The sequence below is a fragment of the Perissodus microlepis genome, chromosome 4 (genome assembly GCF_051167445.1).
Source record: "Perissodus microlepis isolate ML-2025 ecotype Zambia chromosome 4, ASM5116744v1, whole genome shotgun sequence".
In the NCBI taxonomy this organism is placed as follows: Eukaryota; Metazoa; Chordata; class Actinopteri; order Cichliformes; family Cichlidae; genus Perissodus; species Perissodus microlepis.
In genome coordinates, this window is record NC_140464.1 from 31,652,376 (window position 1) to 31,672,577 (window position 20,202).

Genomic DNA, 20,202 nt, shown 5'->3' on the forward strand with positions numbered 1-20,202 from the left:
CTTTTGGTTCTTTCAAAGGAACAGCACCTAAAGACCGGCACAGATATGTGGATGACATCTGGGTCAAAATCAAAACCCAAGAAGTAGAAGAACAATAGTTTGTCATTTCTGGACTGTGCTGTATGCATTGAGGAAGATGGAAACCTCAACACTGAAGCCCACACACACAGACTAGTACCTACTCTTTGACTCCAAACATCCTGTGGAACACAAATTTGGAGTAATCAGGACCAGAATCAGAAAACATGTGGTTATCCCAACAGGACCTCCAGCAAATCAGCAAAGATGCATAGGAAAGAAGGTCAGCTGGGGAGAAACTGAATGACAAACGGAAAAACATTGTCATCCCTTGTGTAGCAGGTTTATCAGAGGAGAAGCTTCTCCAAGCACGACATCCACTTCAGGCTCGGCCACACACTCGGACAAAAACTTGTCCTCGTGAATAAAGCTCGTGCTTTCTGCAAGTGTGTCAACATAACCTGAGTTCTGAGAGAAACTGTTCCCCTCACAGGACGTAGTGGTCTGACACTTTATACCCAATAGTTGACCAAATACATACAAGCTGAGATGAAGCCATGAATTTAATAAAAAACCAACATTTTGGACCCAACAGAATTCAGTTCTTTACACCAAGTCTGAATCATCTACATAGCCTTATTCAACCATCCTCCACTAACCACTGGCGATGGAGCATGATAATGAGTACATTAAATAATATTAGTCTGCGTTTTAAAGGGATTTGCAGAGTAGGTATCATGCTACAGATCACTGTGTTTGCCAAGCAGGGGAAGTAGGTCAAAGCCATAACCTACTTAACTGAGTGGGGTTAAGAATACAGGAGCTGCTGTTGTTTTTATCCTCCACTTCCACTATCTACTATCCACTATCACTGTGCTGCTGCAACTTGTGCCTAAGCAAGAAAAAACAGCTCATGTCCATGAATGCAACTACTGTCAAGCTGCCAAACATCACAGTGAAGCAAAACTGCTTTACATAGATATATTTATGTCCATATTTATATGTCCACACATATATATTCACGAGGTTGTATAAATCTCCTCAGAACAGAACTGTATTACTCTATTATTGCTGACATGTCCAAGATGATGTCTTACATGATTTGATGTTTAGTAACGTTTGCAGAAGCTGATGGCATAAAGAACTTGTGCACTGCTGAGGCAGCTTGTGATTTGGCAGTATATAAATAAAACTGAATATGTTTAAGTTCTGAACATACAGTTTATAATTATTCTTGAAATGTAACATTTAAAGCAGTAATAAATATTAAATAACAGAATTCAGAGAGTCAGAGTACATAGGGCAGCTCTGTTTTCTCATTTATTTTGACAAATAAAAGAAATGCACACAATTTGTGTGCATTTTATATGCTTTTGTAAAGTGCGTATATGTATGTTATGCAATATATATTTGGCTAGGAAAATGAGAAATGGGTCCAGTGATTTACTGATTTACTGAGAATTTGAAAGTGAATATTTGGTGTGAACACCTTTATTCTTCTTCACTGCCTGAACTCTCTGAGGCAGCTGACAGACTGAGCATGACTCTGACTCTGTCATTTCCTCAGGAATAGTTCTCCAGGCTTCTTGATGGATAGTCAAAGCTCTTCTTTGGATGTTCTCTTAAGATGACCCTCACTGCTTCAATAATGTTGAGGTCCGGGCTTTGAGGAGTCCAGTCCATAACCATCGGTCATGAACTGGCCACTGTGAGGGTTTTATTTTCTATCCAGTTATGCTTTTGGCATAACAGTGATTTTAAGTAATTGGTTGTGCTGTATTTATACATATGTGTCAGTGTCAAAGGTTTTTTGACTTACTGGAAAGCCAAAAAGTCTGAAGAATGAAGATGCGTAAAAGCCAACCTGTGTATCAATATGTGCACGCAGGTGAGAAGCAAAGCAACTAAGTCCCATCCAACCTGAGCACATGCAGGTGAATACAGTGTTCTGATACATATATTAAAGTCTTAAGGCTTTCTTAGTGTACACATGTAGCTTTCAGCAGGGGGAAGGGCTGCTGTACACACTGTAGCATACAATCGCATATGGAGGACAGCACTTTTGAATCTCTCTGTTAGTGCAGCTGAAAGCAGTACAGCATCAGCCTGTGGGCAGGGGACGGTGTTTGTAGTGAAAATCGTGTCCGTCACAGTTCATTTTGTTGACATGTTGGCAGTATCTGCAGCTTGTGCTTTAAAGAAGACGGTTTTCAAAAATCACTCTCACTACTCAACAGACATTTTATATTTCACGTTCTTGTGTTATCTGGGGAATAAGAAACCATTTTAAGAACCTTTTGTAATCACACTGAATAACCCTACATTTTATTTAGATCTGGAACATTCAGTTCTTGTGTAAGAAATATGCCCTTGACTCATTGTGAATGGGAAGTAATGATTCGGAAAGTAAATGCAAAGCTGAATAAGAACAAGGGATGCAAGTCTTTCATATTTGCTCCAGCTGCATGTTTTTCTTATCTGATGATAGATGAGGGGAGGAGACTGCTTTGAGGCTTAAAAGAACAAGAAACTGTTTTCCTCAGAGAAGAGTATAAAAGGATGGGAGGACTGAGACAAGGAACTTTAAAACCCCACTGTTCCACCAGGCGATAATTAACTTGAGCCCTTCACTCCAGACCCAATTAGTTGTAACACTCTGTGTTGGCTCCAGCAGGCCAGTGGAAGCCTTAAGCTAAAGAAGGCCTGATTTCAGCGTTAACTCTACTATATTCTCTGTGGAGTGCAGTGATGAAAGATCCACGTGCAGGAATCAGATGGGCTGTTAGAGCTGTAGAAGCTGTGCGTGTAAAGTGTGCATAAAACACATGAACTTGGAATCATTTTGTCCACTGATTCAGTTATAGTTACTGTTGTTTAAATTATTTACATTTAATTGGTAGTGATAAGATTATTACAATTATTTTTATTCATTTTCTATCCATATTGGAGTTTTTCTCCTTTGCATCATGCCGAAGCTGGAAACCTGGATCCTCTGTAGCCGGTTAGAAAGATTACATAAGTTACCTGCTGAAGGTCTACTAGAAGCAGCACTTGAATGCAGCACTATGGACAATCCCTACTGCAACCATGACTGAGACTAATCAGCTGATCTGATCAGTATGATTCACGCCTACTGGCTGAAGAAGCTGACTGCACTCACTGAGGCTGCTAATGGATGAAACGCACCCAGAATGGCTAACTGAAGGCCGGAAGGTCCTGATCCCCAAGGATCACCAGAAGGGACTGGTCCTATCCAAATACCAGCCAATAACCTGCCTCAGTACCACACAGAAGCTCCTGTCAGGCATCATAGCAGCTAAGATAAACAGGCACGTGGCTTGACACATGAGCAGGAATACCAGAGGAGAAAACTGGCTTCTGGTAGACATAGCAGTCACCCGAGACTGATTACCAGAAGGCCTATGACTCGATGCTCTACACATGGATCCTAGAACTATATAAGATCAACGGGACCCTAAAAGCCTTCATCAGAAACTCAATGGGGATGTGGTGTACAACACTAGAGGCCAACTTCAAGCCAATAGCACAAGTCACCATCCATCATTTAGACTGGAGAAGTGTAGTCTGATGGTAACAAGAGAAGGAAGGTAGTCAGAGGGGACTGAGGGGATCGTGCTACCAGAAGGCAACATGTAGACACTGAGGACAGCTACAAGTACCTGGGGATCCCACAGGCAAATGGGAAAGACTAGGAAAGCTGCAACCACCAAGTACCTGCAGAGGGTCAGGCAAGTCCTGAGGAGTCAGCTGCATGGTCAGAACAAGATCTAGGCTGTCAACGCCTACAACCTGTTGGCGATCAGGTACCCTGCTGGGATAATAAGGTGACCAAACGAGGAGATAGAAGCCACTGACAATAAGACAAGGAAGCTCCTTACCGGGCATGGAGGGCTTCACCCCAAGTCAAGCATCCTGAGACGCTAAGTGGAAGGAAGGAGGCCCGGGACTACTGAATGTCAGAACCACAGTCCAGGATGAGACAACGAACATCCACGAGTACATCAGGAAGATGACTATAACTGACCGCGTGCTTAGTGAATACCTCAGTGCCGAGTATAGCCTGGAAGTCTTAAGGTCAAAATGGGAGACGCACCCTAGGGCGGTCAAGAATGACTGAGCTAAGATCCTGTGGGACTTCTAGATACACATGGACAAACTGGTGATGGCAAACGAACCAGACATAGTAGTGGTGGACAACCAGAGATGGCCGCAGTAATAGATGTAGCTATTAGAGATGGCACGATACCACTTTTTTATGTCCGATACCGATATCATAAATTTGGATATCTGCCGATACCGATATGAATCCGATATAGTGTTTTTTAATCAATAAAACTGTTTTTTTAATATCTTGCTGCATTTTGTGTAAGTTCATACTCAAGTTTAAATAAACAACAACACTAAAGCTATTCTGTTATACCTGTGTGTAAAAAGTACACTGCACCCAAAATATTTCATAGTTCAGCAAAACTGATCAATCTAATAAACTTAAACCTGCTCCATCCTCCCTATTCTGGTATTTTAAAGAGTACTTAGCAGAAATATTAAGCAACCTAACTAATAGGGTTGCAAACTCCCAGCAAAAAAAAAAAAGGGAACCACCCCCCCACCCTCCACCTCATGATGCTTAAATCGATGTAATCAACTTTAATTTGATGCAGTGTGGAAAAAAAATGCACAGAAATAAATTATTTTTCAAGAATAATTAAATAGATTCAACATCTTTCTTCAACAGAACTGCAGACTGCACAGATGGTACCCTCCCAAAGTACTAGCTTACTAGGGTATATTAGACTTAACAGTTACTATATACAGTAATGGACTTCTATACATTTTACATCAGATTAAAACTTTGGGTGTAAGATTCAGATAATTATTTATTAAAAGCTCGACATTTTAAATGAGAATAAGAAAGAAAAGTGTCTTTGTGCCCCCTTTTCCCTGTTCATGCCCTATCGGCCCCCCTGGCTAAACTTTGCTAGATCCGCCCCTGCACAGTTACCAGCCGTCAGCTGCGTAGAAAAAGATCCTGGTGTAGAAAGTAAATAAATTCTAACAACAGCTTATCAAGGTTAAACGTGCTGCTGTTGTTCAGCTGCTGGTTTCCTCTTTCTGGTGCAAAGTGGGCCAAAAACAAACAAGAGAGACGGACTCGCGACAGAAAAGCCGATCAGCTGATCATTGATCAGTTTCATGATTGAAGTAGCAGCAGGAGAGAGAGAGAGAGAGAGAGGCAGTCGCTCCATATATCGGTTGTTAAGCTTAACGTGGGAATGCTTTACAAACATTCAGAGATGAACTTACACACTTGCTTTACTTCTCTCTGGGAAAACTTCCTCGGAGATGAAATGCTGGTTTGGTAGCGAAGCTACAAATACACACAGCCGCTCTATCACGTGACCACACTGCTCCGACGTGCTACGGTTATGAGCCGAGTTACGCCGTGTCGCAAGTTTTGTGAGGTGCTTTTTTGATATTTAATGGATCGGATTACATTTTTTATTTCTCTCCGATATCTGATCCAGTAATTTACGTCAGTATCGGACCGATACCGATACGTAATATCGGATCGGTCCATCTCTAGTAGCTATACCAGCAATGTCAGGAAGAAGGAACACAAGAAGCTGGAGAAGTACCAAGGGCTGAGAAAAGAACTTGAAAAATGTGGAAGGTGAAGCTAACAGTGGTTCCAGTGGTAACTGGAGCAGTGACTCCCAAGCTAGGCAAGTGGCTCCAGCAGATCCCAGGAGCAACATTGGAGATCTCTGTCCAGAAGGATACTGTCCTAGGAACAGTAAAATACTGAGCAGGACCCTCAAGCTCACAGGCCCACAGGGGCATTTCTTCTGTTTGGAATTGAATTGCTTCTTACTGTGGAAATGGTGTGGAACAGTGACATAGTGGTGGAGTGGTGATTTAGTGTACGGGGGAAAGTGCATGAAAGTAAGAGTGCTTTATATAAAGCTTGATCTGATCATAAAGACTTTCTTCTATGCTTAGTGGTTGCAGTGGCACAGGTTTCAGAGACAGGAAAACACAGTCTAAATGCACACAGTCCAACCAGCTCGTTTTGTTTCAGAAATTCAATTAAGTTTTATTTATATAATGCCAAATCATAAGAGCAGTCACCTCAAGGGTAAAGACAGTAATGCAGAGGGAAGCCCGTCAGTCAAATGAACCCCTTTGAGCTGTAAGAAATGTAACCAGGTCATAGTTGGAAGAAATCTGACAACAGTGTGCCAGGAGACATGAACCTCTGTCTGTTGTGCTTGAGCAGGTTTTTGCAGGACTGTCATTAACCTGGAAATCAGAGTGTTCCCTATGATGCATTGTTTCCAGGCAGTGACTCCACTGCCATCTTGAGATGACAGTCATTTTTTAAAAGGCACAAAGTGGCTGGAGAGCAAAAAATCATTAAAGAAACACTGGAAAACCCATTAAAGTACTCTTTTTCTATCTCTCTCTCTACAGGAATTAAAGTGATAGGTGGAGTGAAGGAGCTAACAGGAGAGGAGTTTGGAGTCTACGTCAAACGGATTTTACCAGGTGGCCTTGCTTCAACTGATGGTAAGACTTGAAATCCAGAAACCTTTGGTCAGGGTGTGCTAGAACAGCACAGTCTGAATTTAGATTAGTTACTTTGACCCCCAACACAGAAGATAATATTTCTAGAACAAAGGCAGTAAAAGTTTCTACTTCAGCCTCTCAATTGGGGCGATAAGAAAAAGAGAAAATACTTGTGGGACTATAAATGTTCATTCATTCTCCAACATCTCTGTTGGAGAATGACTGAACATTTATAGGCTCTATGTGAAGCAGTATTACTGAATGGGTAATTCCTGAATATTTCCCAGAAAGTTCAAAAGAGGTGAAGAGGACCAAGTTGGCTTGGCCTATAGAAAAGCCACATAACAGTACAGCAGTTATTTGTGGACATTTCCATTCTCTCCTCCGATATTTCACAGCAACACCTTGAACATGTCGGTTGAGACCAAGCATGCAGTCTGCAGCGGTGCTGGTGTTATTTTAAATGCACAAATCCTTTGTTTGTGCCTTTACTACATAATGTAGAGATTTAGCGAGCCCTTGTGCTAAATTTTCCCATTCATGAAGATCATGTGAATGACTCCAAAAGCCAAAGAATAGAAATGAATGTTGACAGTGGCCTGACTGAAGACCTTTGCAGTGAGAACAAGTATTTTTGGAGTATTTCTCCTGTGAGTATTAAAACATGAATAATATACACCACAAGATTGTCTTGGCCTACTTTTTGTGTATCGCACCATGAATGATGGATATAGGGCAAAGAGCGAAGAGAAGTGTCTGTAAAAGTTGTTGTTTATTTCTTACAGCTTGTACAGAACACCACATATGCTTGACTTTAGTTAGGCCACATTCTTCTTCAGCTGCTGGTATACAGATCAAAGGGTTTTGCTGTATCGTCGCAGTGCTGGTCTCTTCCTGACCCACCAGTCTGACATTTAAACTGCAGTCAGAAGAGCTGAGCTCACAGTTCACATCCCCGACTCCTCACTAAGATTTTCATGTCAATTCCAAGTGAGTTCACACTAAAATGTACAAGATGTTGCTGTTTAACTCATAACTGAGTCTCATGTTGGTTTAAAGCTGAGGTACGCAGCATGTTTGGTGTCACTAGAGGGAAAAAAATCCATCATAACCATTCAGCATGTCTGTCAGACATCTAACTCAGTGAACACAGTCTTTGAAGTGGCCAGATAAATGTTACCATGAGCAGGTTCAGACTACGGCACACAATGTGCAGAATCAAAGTCCTCAGCATCAAACAGATGGTCTTTAATCCCAGTGGAACTCTCTACAGTCTTCTTGTTCTCATTTACTGTACAAGGATATTTGACCTGCAGACTAGGGTGGAGCCACGGATCAAACCACCAAGTAGATGTAGATGACTTGCTCTACCTCCTGAGCTACAGCCACCCCCCATGGCTGGATGGACTTCATATCATAAATCCCCTTTTCTGTAAGACACATTCATGGGTCCTATAGGATATAAGGCAAAAAGAGAGTTCATTTAGTTCCAGCAAATTTGAAAGGGAATGTTTGGGAATATTTCTTCTTCAGCCCAGCCTAAACTCTCTGAGGCAGCTTTCTGTCATTTCTTTCAGTAGTCTTCAAGAATAGTTCCCCAGGCTTCTTGAAGGACATTCAAAGCTCTTCTTTGGATGTTTCTGCCTTTTGGTCTGTTCTCTGTCAAGATGATCTCACACTGCTTCAATAATGTGTGGGCTTTGGGGAGGCCAATCCATGACCGAAACAAAACTTTAAAAGAAGCTCGTATAATGGAACAAGGACTCACTCTGAGAGTGAAAACCTCAGCCAAGCAGCTCACTTTCTGGGTAATATTTCATTTGAAGTGAACAATGTTGTATTTTGTTTTCTATGTTCTTTTTAAACTTACTCTAAGACGTTTGTAGTAGAGTAAAAATCAGATAACTCTAGCAAAACTGAGGTTTCCTTCGATTACACAAACGTGATACAGTAATGGATAATTGTTATTGATTTAGAAATAACTGAGCATGAATAACTTGAGCTTATTATATAATATTATATTGCATTATATTTCAAACTAACCTGGCAGCTCATTCTCTTGACAACACTTTCTTTAAAGATATAACACGTTTTGGGGTCAACCCGAAAGAAAGAAACATCCAAAATGAACCACTGCTGTCCAGCTGACAGCTCCCCTCTGGACTTGGATGTAATCTGTGTTTAACCTTTCACAGGAAACCTGATGCCAGGGGACCAGATCTTGGAAGTGAATGGGGACAGCCTAGTAGGTGTCACAAGTGAAAGGTAATCTGCTAAAGTCACTGCTCTCATGTTAACAGTAGTGATGCTGGAAGACAATCTGTGTAAATGTGTTTGCATGTGTTTCACAGAGCTGTGGATATCTTGAGAGCAGCCTCTGCAACCAATCACATGCGACTTCTTGTAGCCAGAGATGAGGAAGCAAAGTAAGCAGAAGTCTGTCTACAGTCCTGTGTGTTAATGCCACTGTTTCTCTGCAGACTATAAAATTGAGCTTGTATGTGGTAGTCAAAATCATTTTTTTTGCCCTAAACAGCAGTGCTGCCCCCTGAATGCTGTTCAAAAAGGAGTACTGTCTTGGTTTACTGTAGGTCCTGCTTTTGTAGAGGGCCCAAAGGTTCTGTGAGTGATGGCAGGGAGCCAGGCTATTAAATGATCAGTTCTCAGGCCTTGCTGTCTAGTCGAGCAGTGGAGTATTTGGATGCATTTCATGATGCCTACAGAAAGACCATGAACTTCCACCTGTACAACTGTTTAAAGGGAATCAAACTCCCAGCAGGTTTGAGAGTTGATTATTAAATCCTTACTTGAGCCACAAAGTTTAGTTTCTGTAGTGCTGGCCATGCAGAGCGAGTGCCTGTGGTTTGTGGCTGGATTAGTGATGCAGCCACAGGCCGATGTATCTGGTCCATCAAGAATCCCTTTTTTATACTGTCAACAAACCCTTGAAAGTCCACCTTGAGGACAGGGGTGTCACTAGGGGTGGGTTTAAAAAATCAATTTCCCTGATTTCAATTTGAATAATGCATTCATTAAATCCTGAATCGATTTTTAAATATGTATGTATTTTACCAGAAACGCCAGAATCTCAGGTTAAAGCTCACAAAACTATTTCAAAAATCACCAAACAGCTAAAACAGTAAATGAGAGCAGGTAAACAAGTTCCCTTCAAAAATGTAAACACAGAGCGTGGAGCCCCCCCCCCGTTCTACTCACAGATTCTGATGCTGCAGGTGTTGGGTCTGTGTTTCCACAAGCCCCGCTAGTTTAGAAATGTATTCTCGTTAACGACAAAAACAAGACGAACATCTTTTACTTGCTAGCAAGGGAGGCCCCGGCCGGTGTCTCAGAAAGCTCTCTGAATCCTACCGTAGACTGACCCCAACAACGGCCTCCTCTTGCTGCCTTTTATTGGCATGACAGTTACAATACAACACAAGCACCTCCCACCGTAAAACCCCCAAATGGTTCTAAGACAAGGCACTATGTGTGTGTATGTGTAAACATCTGTATGCATGTGAGAATGTGTGTGTGTATGTGTGTGTGTGTGTGTGTTTGAGTGAGTGTGTGAGAATGTGTGTCTCTCTGTGTGCGTGACTTCCAACTGTTTCTTTTTTTTCTTTTTTTTAAGGATGAAGTTTTTATCCACGTTTTTATTTTATTCTTTTTTTAGTGAGAACGGGCACTTCAAACGAGAAGAAGAGAAAACAAGCAAAAAAAACAGAGCAACATACTAAACACAACACCATCACGTTAATCTAGCTAAGTGTAAACAGCAGTAAATACTAAATACTGAATGTTGTTGATAGAGGTGTAGTTTATGTCTATGAACAGTGAACACCCGTGTGCACACCTGTGTGGATCAGCGCGCTTGTATTCAAAAGGTTTCCCCGTGTAATGGTCTGCTAGAACAGACTCTGTATTCCTCGTCCACACGTAAATGCAAAAAAGGAGTTTTAAAAAAATCTCCGTTTTCGGTGATTCAAAACGTCGTTTACGTTTGGACGAAACAGCTGCGTTTTCAAAAATACCCGTGTAGGTGTGGACGTAGCGTAAAAGAGTTAGTAGTTTATTTTCTTACTACCTGTAATTTATTGCAGATTACTTGTATTTGCTTAATTGTTTACTAAATGTTTGAGGTGTGAAATAAACCGCTATGGAGCAAAATATGGGCGTGTGTGGTTGGAGGATGTGTGCGTGCGTGTGTGCATGCGGGGGGGCGTGAACATTTTTCTTGTAAAACAAAGGGGGGCCCAGCAAAAAAGTTTGGGAACCACTGTGCTAGAGGATGTAGAGAGCATGAAGCAGGCATGGAGGAGATCCAGCCTCCAGACATCCAGAGGCCCCAGAGTGCGAGAGCCCAAGGAGGACCACTGGAGGGGCATCCGTGCCACCCTCCTGGGGAGAGCTGAGGAGAGCCCCAGATGAGGGGTCACCCAGTGGTGGCTCTGCCGGCAGCCAGCTGTGCCAGAGTGAACCGCAGGCCCAGAGGCCGGAGGCCCGAGGGCCCCCTTTGACCGAGCAACAGGCACCAGGCCCCGCCAAGTAGTCACCGGGAGTGAGCTGGTACATACCTGAGCGCCCAGCCCCGGACACCAAGAACCACCAACGCACTGAACCCTGAGGGCATCAGTTACCGGCAGGGAGTTTGGTGAGGGGAGTTCCCAGAGAGGTGGAGTCTAAGACCCGACCTGACATATGGACACAGACAAACAGGAACACACAGACACAAACATGCATTCCCATCCTCATGCACACATATACAAATACTCAGCACTCACTCAACGTAGGGATAGACATACATGGACACTGTACACACAATCACACTCCCCAAACACACTCTATACCCCAGGTCCAGGTACCCTCACCCCTGGAGGGGGAAACGGCACCTAGACCCAGGAGATAAATGGTAAATGGTAAATGGCCTGTATTTGTATAGCACTTTTACTAGTCCCACCTAGGGACCCCAAAGCGCTTTACACACCCAGTCATCCACCCATTCACACACACATTCACACACTGGTGGAGGCAAGCTACAGTTGTAGCCACAGCTGCCCTGGGGCAGACTGACTGAGATGTCACCCTTTCCCCCGGGGTGAAGGCAAGCAGACCGCCCCAGGCTCCGCAGCAGCAGGGAGGCCCCGCATCCCAGATCCCAATCGGACGGCCAACACCTTCTCCCAGCCCCCCCGCCCCGATGGCCAGCAGAGAACAGGGGTGTGTGAAGACCCCATACCTCCCCCCTCTCGCTCATGTGTAGTGTTGCTGCGTGTTGTTCTAAGGTGCATTTAAAACACGGGAGAGCATGGTGCTACTGCCAGAGAGCAGCAGGTGTTAGCACGGCCCCTCCCGAGAACCCTCAATGTCTACATGGATTTAAAATTGAGAGGTGGGCACCGGCGCCAGAGGTGGGGTTGAATACACAGACCGTCCACTGGACGGCGTTAACGTGCCCACCCTCAAGGCCCTATATGTATGTGTTATGAGAGTGTGAGTAATGTAGATGTCTAAGTTGTGGAATAAAATTGAGGCACAGGTTGCCAGAAGGGGACAGAGGGGGGGGATGCCTCCCCTGCACCCTGGTGACACACTCGCACCCCAAGGCCCTACTTGTGTGGGTGGGTGTGTTGGAGCGGGAAGAGGGAGGCAGGCGGGGATGGGGAGGAAAAGAAGGGAGGAGCAAGATGCCCCTCCCTGGGGCCAGCTCCCCCGCTGACCCCAATAGGCACCCCCGTCCTTCGGCACCCACCAAGGCAAGGGAGCCCAGGCCCATCAAGATCTGGGCCTACGGCAGCAGGACCGCCCAGCCCCACAGGACCCGGGGCAGCCCACCCGACCCCACCACAGAGGAAACTGTACCCACCCTAACATTCAATCATCTCCCAGACTGCACAAGACAGTAGACACCCAGGTTAAGTTTATTCCCCACCTCTCCTATACTCTCCCCCACCTGCAGAGTGGACTCCTGCAAGGATGGAACAAACTCCCTGTCAGTTGAAGAGCCCCCTAGTTAGGCCGATGCGCCAGAGGCCCCCTGCGCCAGGGCTGAGCCCCCATGCACCCACCCGCCCACAACCTCGGCGACACACCAACAGGGACCTAAGCCCCCAAGGCCCAGCCAGAGCTCTAGCACGGAGGCGAAGCACCCCCGAACCCCAAGCCCCCACGCTTGCCCCGGATTCACTCAGGGGCAGCCAGGCTACCAGGCCAGTAACCTGCGTCCCCCCAGCCCTGCTGCACGCAGCCACATGGAGAACACCCTGTAAGTGCAACCAGAGCCACTAACCAGGTTATGACCACAACCCCTGGGTTAAGCCCTCCAGGGATAACGTCCCTAGGGATTCTCTAGACACCCTAAGCCTGTCCTTACCTCCACATCAACCACAATGGCGAAGGCGGGACCAAACCATGACGCCCCACCCCCGCTAGGTGATGGCGCCAATCAAAGGAGCCCAGAGGGATTGATCTAATGTGGTGGCAGAGGCTGTCTCGAGACTAATGTGATCTATTAGATGGTTTCTGTATTGGTTAGAATTAAGATTATTTTTATTTTTCCAGTTCATGAGGACTGTTTTCTTGGCGATGCATAGGGCAGTGAAAACCATATGGACTGTATTAGTTTCTGTAGTGACATCATCCAATTTGCCCAACAAACACACTAAAGGGGAAGTTGGAATGTTACATTTAGACACTTTGATAAGTCTTCACATATCTCGCGCCAAAACTTCTGAACTGGTGGACAGAACCAAAGAGTGTGGATGTAATTGTGTGGTGTATTGCCTTGACAGTGTGAGCAGTTGTTGGAAGATGTAAAGCCCATCTGGAACATCCGATGATCTGTATAGTGCACTCTATGTAGTATTTTGTATTGTATTAATTGCAGACTGGGATTTCTAATCAATTTAAAGGTTTTTAAGCAAATCTGAGACCAGAAGTTTTGGTCTAAGCCGACTGACAAATCTGCTTCCCACTTTGCAATAGGAAGGGATATTGATTCATCTATTTTAGAAAGTGTTCTGTATATTTTAGACAATAATTTAGGGGATTTAAGAGTAAGAAAATGTACCGCGCTTGTTGGTGTTTGCAATTCAACTTGACTGAGGTTAAACTTTTTTTTTTACTATGGATTTAATTTGTTGATATTCTAAAAATCTTTTCTTGTTGATCCCATATTGTATAACTAGTCTGTCAAATGGAATAAAGTCTGTTCCTTCTAATATATGTTCTAAGTATTTAATTCCTTTACAACTTCTGGAAAATCAATCATATTATTGTTTTGTAATATTCCACCTATCTGGTTATTCCAGATAGGTGTACGTTTGCATGGGATTAATGAAGACTCCGTTATTTTTAGAAACTCCCACCATGCTGTCAGAGAAGAGCTGATGCTGATGCTTTTAAAGCATTCATGTCTTTTGATGTTTGAGCTGATAAATGGTAGGTCTGAGATCTCTAGATTATTGCATCGTGCCTGTTCAACATCTAGCCAGGGCTCATCTAAGAAGGTACGTTTTAACCATCCTGAGATGTACTGAAGCCTGTTGGCTAAGAAATATTGTTGAAAATTAGGCAGATCTAATCCTCCTCTATCCTTGGTTCTTTGAAGTGTTTTTAAGCTGATATGTGGGGGTTTATCTTTCCAAAGGAATTTAGAAATATACGAATCCAGAGATCTGAACCAATCTTGTGATGGTTTGGGATCATTAAAAATAAGTAATTTATTTTTGGCAAGATCATCATTTTTATAGTGGCGACCCTTCCCATGAGTGATATGGGTAGAGATTTCCATCTAGTCAGATCGCCTTCTACTTTCTTTAGAAGTGGGATGTGGTTTAATTTAGTTAAGTCTGAAAGCTTAGGAGAGACATTAATACCTAAATATTTAATATTGCCAGATTGTAGTGGGGCAGAAGAAGAATTATGGAAGGAGCAGTTAATTGGAAGAACTGTAGATTTTGACCAGTTAATTTAATAATCTGAAACACCTGAAAACCAGTTTATTAGAGTAATTACCTCAGAAAGGATGGTTTGTGAGTTTTGGGGAAAAAGCAACACATCATCCGCATAGAGACTGATTTTATGTTCTACGTTCTTACATTTTATGCCCTTAATTGTTGTAGCCTGTCTAAATGCTGCTGCTAGTGGTTCGATAAAAATAGCAAACAGTGAAGGGGAGAGTGGGCATCCCTGCCTGGTGCCCCTCAGGAGACAGAAGCTGGAGGATGTCTGGTCATTTGTTCTGACACAAGCTGTTGGGGAATTATATAATATTTTTATCCAGTTTATGAAAGAGTTTCCAAAACCAAATTTGTGTAAAGTTGCAAATAAAAATTTCCAGTTAACTCTGTCAAACGCTTTTTCTGCATCTAGAGATAATATTGTGGTTTCAATGTTTTTACTGCATGAGTAGTCTATCAAATTAAGTAATCTACGTGCGTTTGTTGAGGAGTGCCTACCTTTTATGAAACCAGTTTGGTCAGGATGAATTAAGAGGGGGGTTATTTTCTCTAATCTTTTTGAGAGAGCTTTGCAGATTATTTTGAGGTCTACAGTTATAAGGGATATTGGACAATAGCTTGAGGGAAATAAAGGGTCTTTGACTGGTTTTATCAGGAGACTAATGTTGGCAGAATTCATATTTGGTGGTAGTCTGACATTTTCCTTGATTTCCTGCAACATTCCGTGGAAAACTGGTGCCAAAATCGTCCAGAATTCTTTGTAGAATTCTGCAGGAAAGCCGTCTGGACCTGGAGCCTTATTATTGGGCGTACTTATCAGGGCTTCCTGGAGTTCACCTGATGTCAGTGGCGAATCCAGTGCCATTGATTGACTGTCTAGTAATTTTGGAAGAGCTACGTAGTCAAAAAACTGATCAATTTCATTTTTAGACGGGTTTATTTGTGGTGAATATAGAGTTTCATAGAAATCCCTAAAAATGTTGTTTATTCTTCCAGGGTCATGTATTGTGTTTCCAGATAAATCTTGAACAGCACATATAGTTGTTTTTTTCTTTATTTATTTTTAACTGGTTAGCTAGAAATCGACCTGATTTGTTACTGTGTTCAAAATTCTGCAAGCGAAGTCTTTGTACTAGGAATTGTGTTTTTTTATTAATAATTTAATTTAATTCTATTTTGTTTTGCGTATTTTGTTCATTATTTCTTGATCTTGGTCGCACGCGTAGGCTTCTTCTAAGGATTTGATGGTTTTTTCTAGTTCCTGAATATTTTTGTTTTCTTCTTTCTTTTTGTGTGATGAGAAAGAAATTATTTTACCTCTCATCACGGCTTTCCCTGCTTCCCACAGAACAGAAGCTGATGTTCCGGGAGTGTCATTATAGTCTAAATATGAAGTCCACTCTTTTTTTAAATATTTGATAAAGTCTTCATCTTTGAGCAGCGATGCATTGAATCTCCAGTTTTTACTTGGTGTAGCGTTCTTCTTATGTATTAGTGTTTAAGATACAGGAGAATGATCGCTGACAACTATAGGGTGAATCTCAGTGTCTGAAATGTCGCTCAGCAGTGAGCTGCTGACTAGGAAATAATCCAGACGAGAGTAGGAGTGATGAACATGTGAGAAAAAAGTATATTCCTTACTGGTGGGGTGAAGGGAGCGCCATGCATCGCAAAGACCAAAGTCGCTCATATACTGTTTGATTATATTTGTGGACTGCCAATTGCGCTGAGTTCCTGCTGTATTGAGCCTATCCATTTCTTCATTTAGTCCAAGGTTGAGGTCGCCTCCAAGAATAAGTGTGCAATCAAGGTGTTCAGAGAGTGCACTGAAAAAACCATGGAAGAATGAGGGATCATCAACTTTTGGACCATATATACTTACAATACATAGCTTTTTGTTAAATATTGATAATTTAATAATAAGGATTCTACCCTCTGGATCTATAACTGTATTGAGTACAGTAAAATTAACATTTTTATGTATTAAAATTGCTACTCCCCTTTGTCTAGAATTATAACAGGCTGCAAACACATTAGGAAACTCAGGTGTTTTAAGTTCGTTTAAACCTGTGACAGGCCTGCGAGTTTCTTGTAATAAAACAACATCTGCCTGCAGTTTTTTAAGCTGGTTAAATATCTTTAACCTCTTTCCTCTGGTGCCAGCTCCATTTACATTCCATGTGACAAACCTTAGTGTGCCCATAATTGTGTGTGTATGTCTAATGATGTACGCTGGGTGTTTCGTTTAGACGGGTGAAGAGAATGTGGAAACATCACTTGTTTGTAAATAGAAAGAGAAAAAAAATGTGTGGTGAGAGGCTCCATAAGTCTGACTATGTGTGTGAATATTCACTAATATGAACAAGTGTGGCTTGCGTGTGTGTCCTATAAGTCTGTGTGCGCTGTGAGGCTGTTGTAAATGTGCTGCCGTTGAGCGCATGTGTTTGCGTGATCGTGGTGTGTGAATATGCAGAAACAGAGGGTGTTGTTTGTAGGTGAGTGGGGAAGTAGGTGATCACAGCAGTGAAAGAAAAGAGAAAGAAAAAACCATGAGAACGGTGAGCGTTAACAAAAAAAAAGAAAAGAAACGGAAACATTCCAATTAAAGTAATGACGGAGGGTGACGGTGTTATATCTGCTATGACATCATACTGATATTACTAGGTTAAACACATGTTAAAGGAGAGCGTGTGAGTGAATAAGAAAAGAGTGTAGCGGGTTCTTATCTGGAGTGCAGTCAATATAACCACGGAGTGGTGCCGGGGTCGCGGTAGAGCTGTCCGTCCACGTAGAGCCGGTCCACGGCGATGACAGCGCAGGAGCCTCTCTGGATGAAGCTACGTCGAACTGGGAACAGGACCATGCGTCGTTCCAGGATCTCTTTGGGGAACTGGTCGTTCACGCTGAAGTCCATTCCTTTCAGCTTCCTGCCGCGACTCTTCACCTGTTCCTTCTGTTTGAATTGGCCGAATTTGGCCACAATTGGATGTGGTCTCCCACCTCACGGCCCCCAAGCGATGCACTCTTTCGAAGGCGATGTTCTTTGCGGTGTCCTCCGGCAGCTTCAGGTGGGTTTTAATGAAGCTTTTCACCGTTGCTTCCGCGTTCTCTCCGGCAGATTCTGGAATACCAGAAAACACAAGGTTGTCTCGCATGCTACGGGCTTGTAGATCGATAACGGATTCTTTTATTTTTTTATTTTCTATGTTTAACTGGGTCATGTTATCGGTGAGAGATTTGACCGACTCCCGTAGCGTGGCATTTTCAGCGGCAAGCGTTTCCACCTGCTGCTGGCTGAATTCCAGGGATTCTCTCAGACCTTTAAATTCCCAGTGTAAAATCTCCACCAGGGACAGCCTCGCATCGAAACTGGACAATCGTTGGTCGATTGATTCCAGGATGTCTGCAATGTCTTTGCCAGCAGGCGATGTTGTGCCGGGGGAGTCTGCCGGGCGACATCTCTTCGATGACGGTGTCTCAATTTTGGCCGGAGAAGACGCGCTCTGGGCCTTCTTCATTACTAAATCTTGGAAGCACCGGTCGATGTAATCTTGGAGAGCGTCTAAACTCTCCCCGTTGTCCTCCAGGGTGTTAGAGATGATAGGACAGATGTTGTTAGTTATATGACAATTGGTTAGTTTATTTGGCAATACTGAAGCTTAAAGAAACTTTATTAAATTCTACGCTACCATTCGCTTTTTTTCCGCCAAATCTCCAGCGTCTGACGTCACCTACAACATGGGTCGCTTACCTTTTCCCGTCACCTCCGTCACTTACCTCTGGCAGTGTTCCTTCCTTACCTCCGCAGTGTTCCTACTTCCAACTGTTTCTAACAACATCCTTAGTCATAAAATGGCAATCTCCCCCACACCCAATATATGGTTCAATTCCTGTATTGGTTCACCATGCACAACACAGTGAAGCCATAAAAAGGGCAGGAAGCTTACCAAACATCAAACAACCCTTCACAAGGATGTGCTTGTGATAAAACACTACAGCCCCCCCCAGAACCTTGAGAGGCTGGGGAGGGGGACAAAGGAATTCCTTTCATCACAGAGTTGAAACAATGTAGAGATGGTAAGCATAAAAATGACAACATTTAACAATTCACTTTAACAGCAGGTTTCGTTACTCTCCGACTAAAATTCACTGAACCAACAGCAAAAGAAGATCAAACTACGCTTCATGTTTGAAAACCATCATCATGAATTCTCTCTTACTGTTTTGCTTCCACCACAATGAAATCACACTTCCTGCACAGCTCTCTCTGTACTTCAAGACTAGTTTACCATCAAAAATCTGTTTTCTGCATTCTGCACCAGTCTACTGTTGTGTGCAGTGTTGTCGCCCGCTGTTTTTTTTTTTTTTTTTTTTTTTAAATGACCTTTGACAAGAAAGTCTCATTTCTGCTGTTCAATACCAAAAAAATATAAACTTTTACAAATGATACCAAGTTGCAAATCTCTTAGCTGTGTCTCTAATCAAACCTCTGTAACTTTGCTCTGCTTCACTTCAGCAGCATCAGGTGATGTTCAAATGTTGGTTCATGCTTTTCTTCAGTTTTTGTTCTACTGCGGAATATTTTTAAGGTAATCTGCTAAAAAAGCCAGGCCAGGAAAGTCGCCTTCATGTTTCTCTCCCATCCAAGTACTAACCAAGCCCAACACTGCTTAGCTTCTGAGATCACGGCCATAGCACCCTGAGATCGCCCGATCTCGTCTGATCTCAGCATGCCTTCATGTTTTCTTTGTTTTATCCTCAGTTACTTTGACACAAAGGCATCCGCTGTGGCCTGGGTGGGTGGCTGGCCTCTCCCTTAGAGATAGGGTGAGAAGTTCAGCCATCCGGGAGGGGCTCAGAGTAGAGCCGCTGCTCCTCCACATCGAAAGGAGCCAGCTGAGGTGGTTCAGGCATCTGACAAGGATGCCTCCTGGGCAATGTTCCCTCTAATTTTTAATGTGTCTGAGCGAACACACAAACTCCCTGAGCGATCCCTTGGACCACTGTGAGTGACATCAGACGTGTGCACTGTGGTCACGCCAGCATCTAATCCATCCAAGTTACATGGTTTATTAAAATAATCAAATTACAGCATTTATGTTAGACTACTTTTAATTAACTGCTTTAGCCCACTTACAATGAAAATGTAAAAAAATCTAGTCATTGACCTGTGCAGTATGTTAACACTATTGGAAGTAAAAATAAGTTGAACTTTTGAACTCTATCTATCTATCTATCAAATCTGATGCCACACAAATTATTTGTGCCGCTCCAAAAAATAATTTCTGTCCACTATGAGATGAAGGAGAACAACAGCCTGATACCTGCAGGCCTGACAGCAGCAGATGTATCACTGCTGTAACACCTGTAACACTCAGCAGTCGCCTCATTGTTCTGACACACACAACAAAACTATTGACTACACTACACACTAACTACACACTAACTACACAAGATTTGTGCTAAACGTCTCAAATCTCTCACATCTCAAACACGCCGTCACTCCTAAAACTTCCCCCCGTTTCTTAACAACTAGATGCCACGTTGCCATATCATTTTTTGATTGGTCGACATGGTACTTTTTTCGACCAATAGGAAAGGGTGAGGGGGTTTTGGTTTTGTTTTTGCTCACAGGCTT

The 20,202-nt window shown here is 43.1% G+C and overlaps 1 protein-coding gene across 8 annotated transcripts in view; it reads left to right on the top strand.

Annotated features, from left to right (window-relative positions):
* The window catches only part of LOC146389300 (syntaxin-binding protein 4), a 78,603-nt gene that overhangs the window by 24,951 nt on the left and 33,450 nt on the right, over nt 1–20,202 (top strand). For all 8 annotated transcript variants that reach the window (XM_084927083.1, XM_084927081.1, XM_084927082.1 and 5 more), the window contains 3 exons: nt 6,511–6,606; nt 8,802–8,871; nt 8,958–9,032. In XM_084927083.1, the coding sequence (XP_084783209.1) occupies nt 6,511–6,606; nt 8,802–8,871; nt 8,958–9,032 (241 nt within the window). The remainder of the gene's footprint in view (nt 1–6,510; nt 6,607–8,801; nt 8,872–8,957; nt 9,033–20,202) is intronic.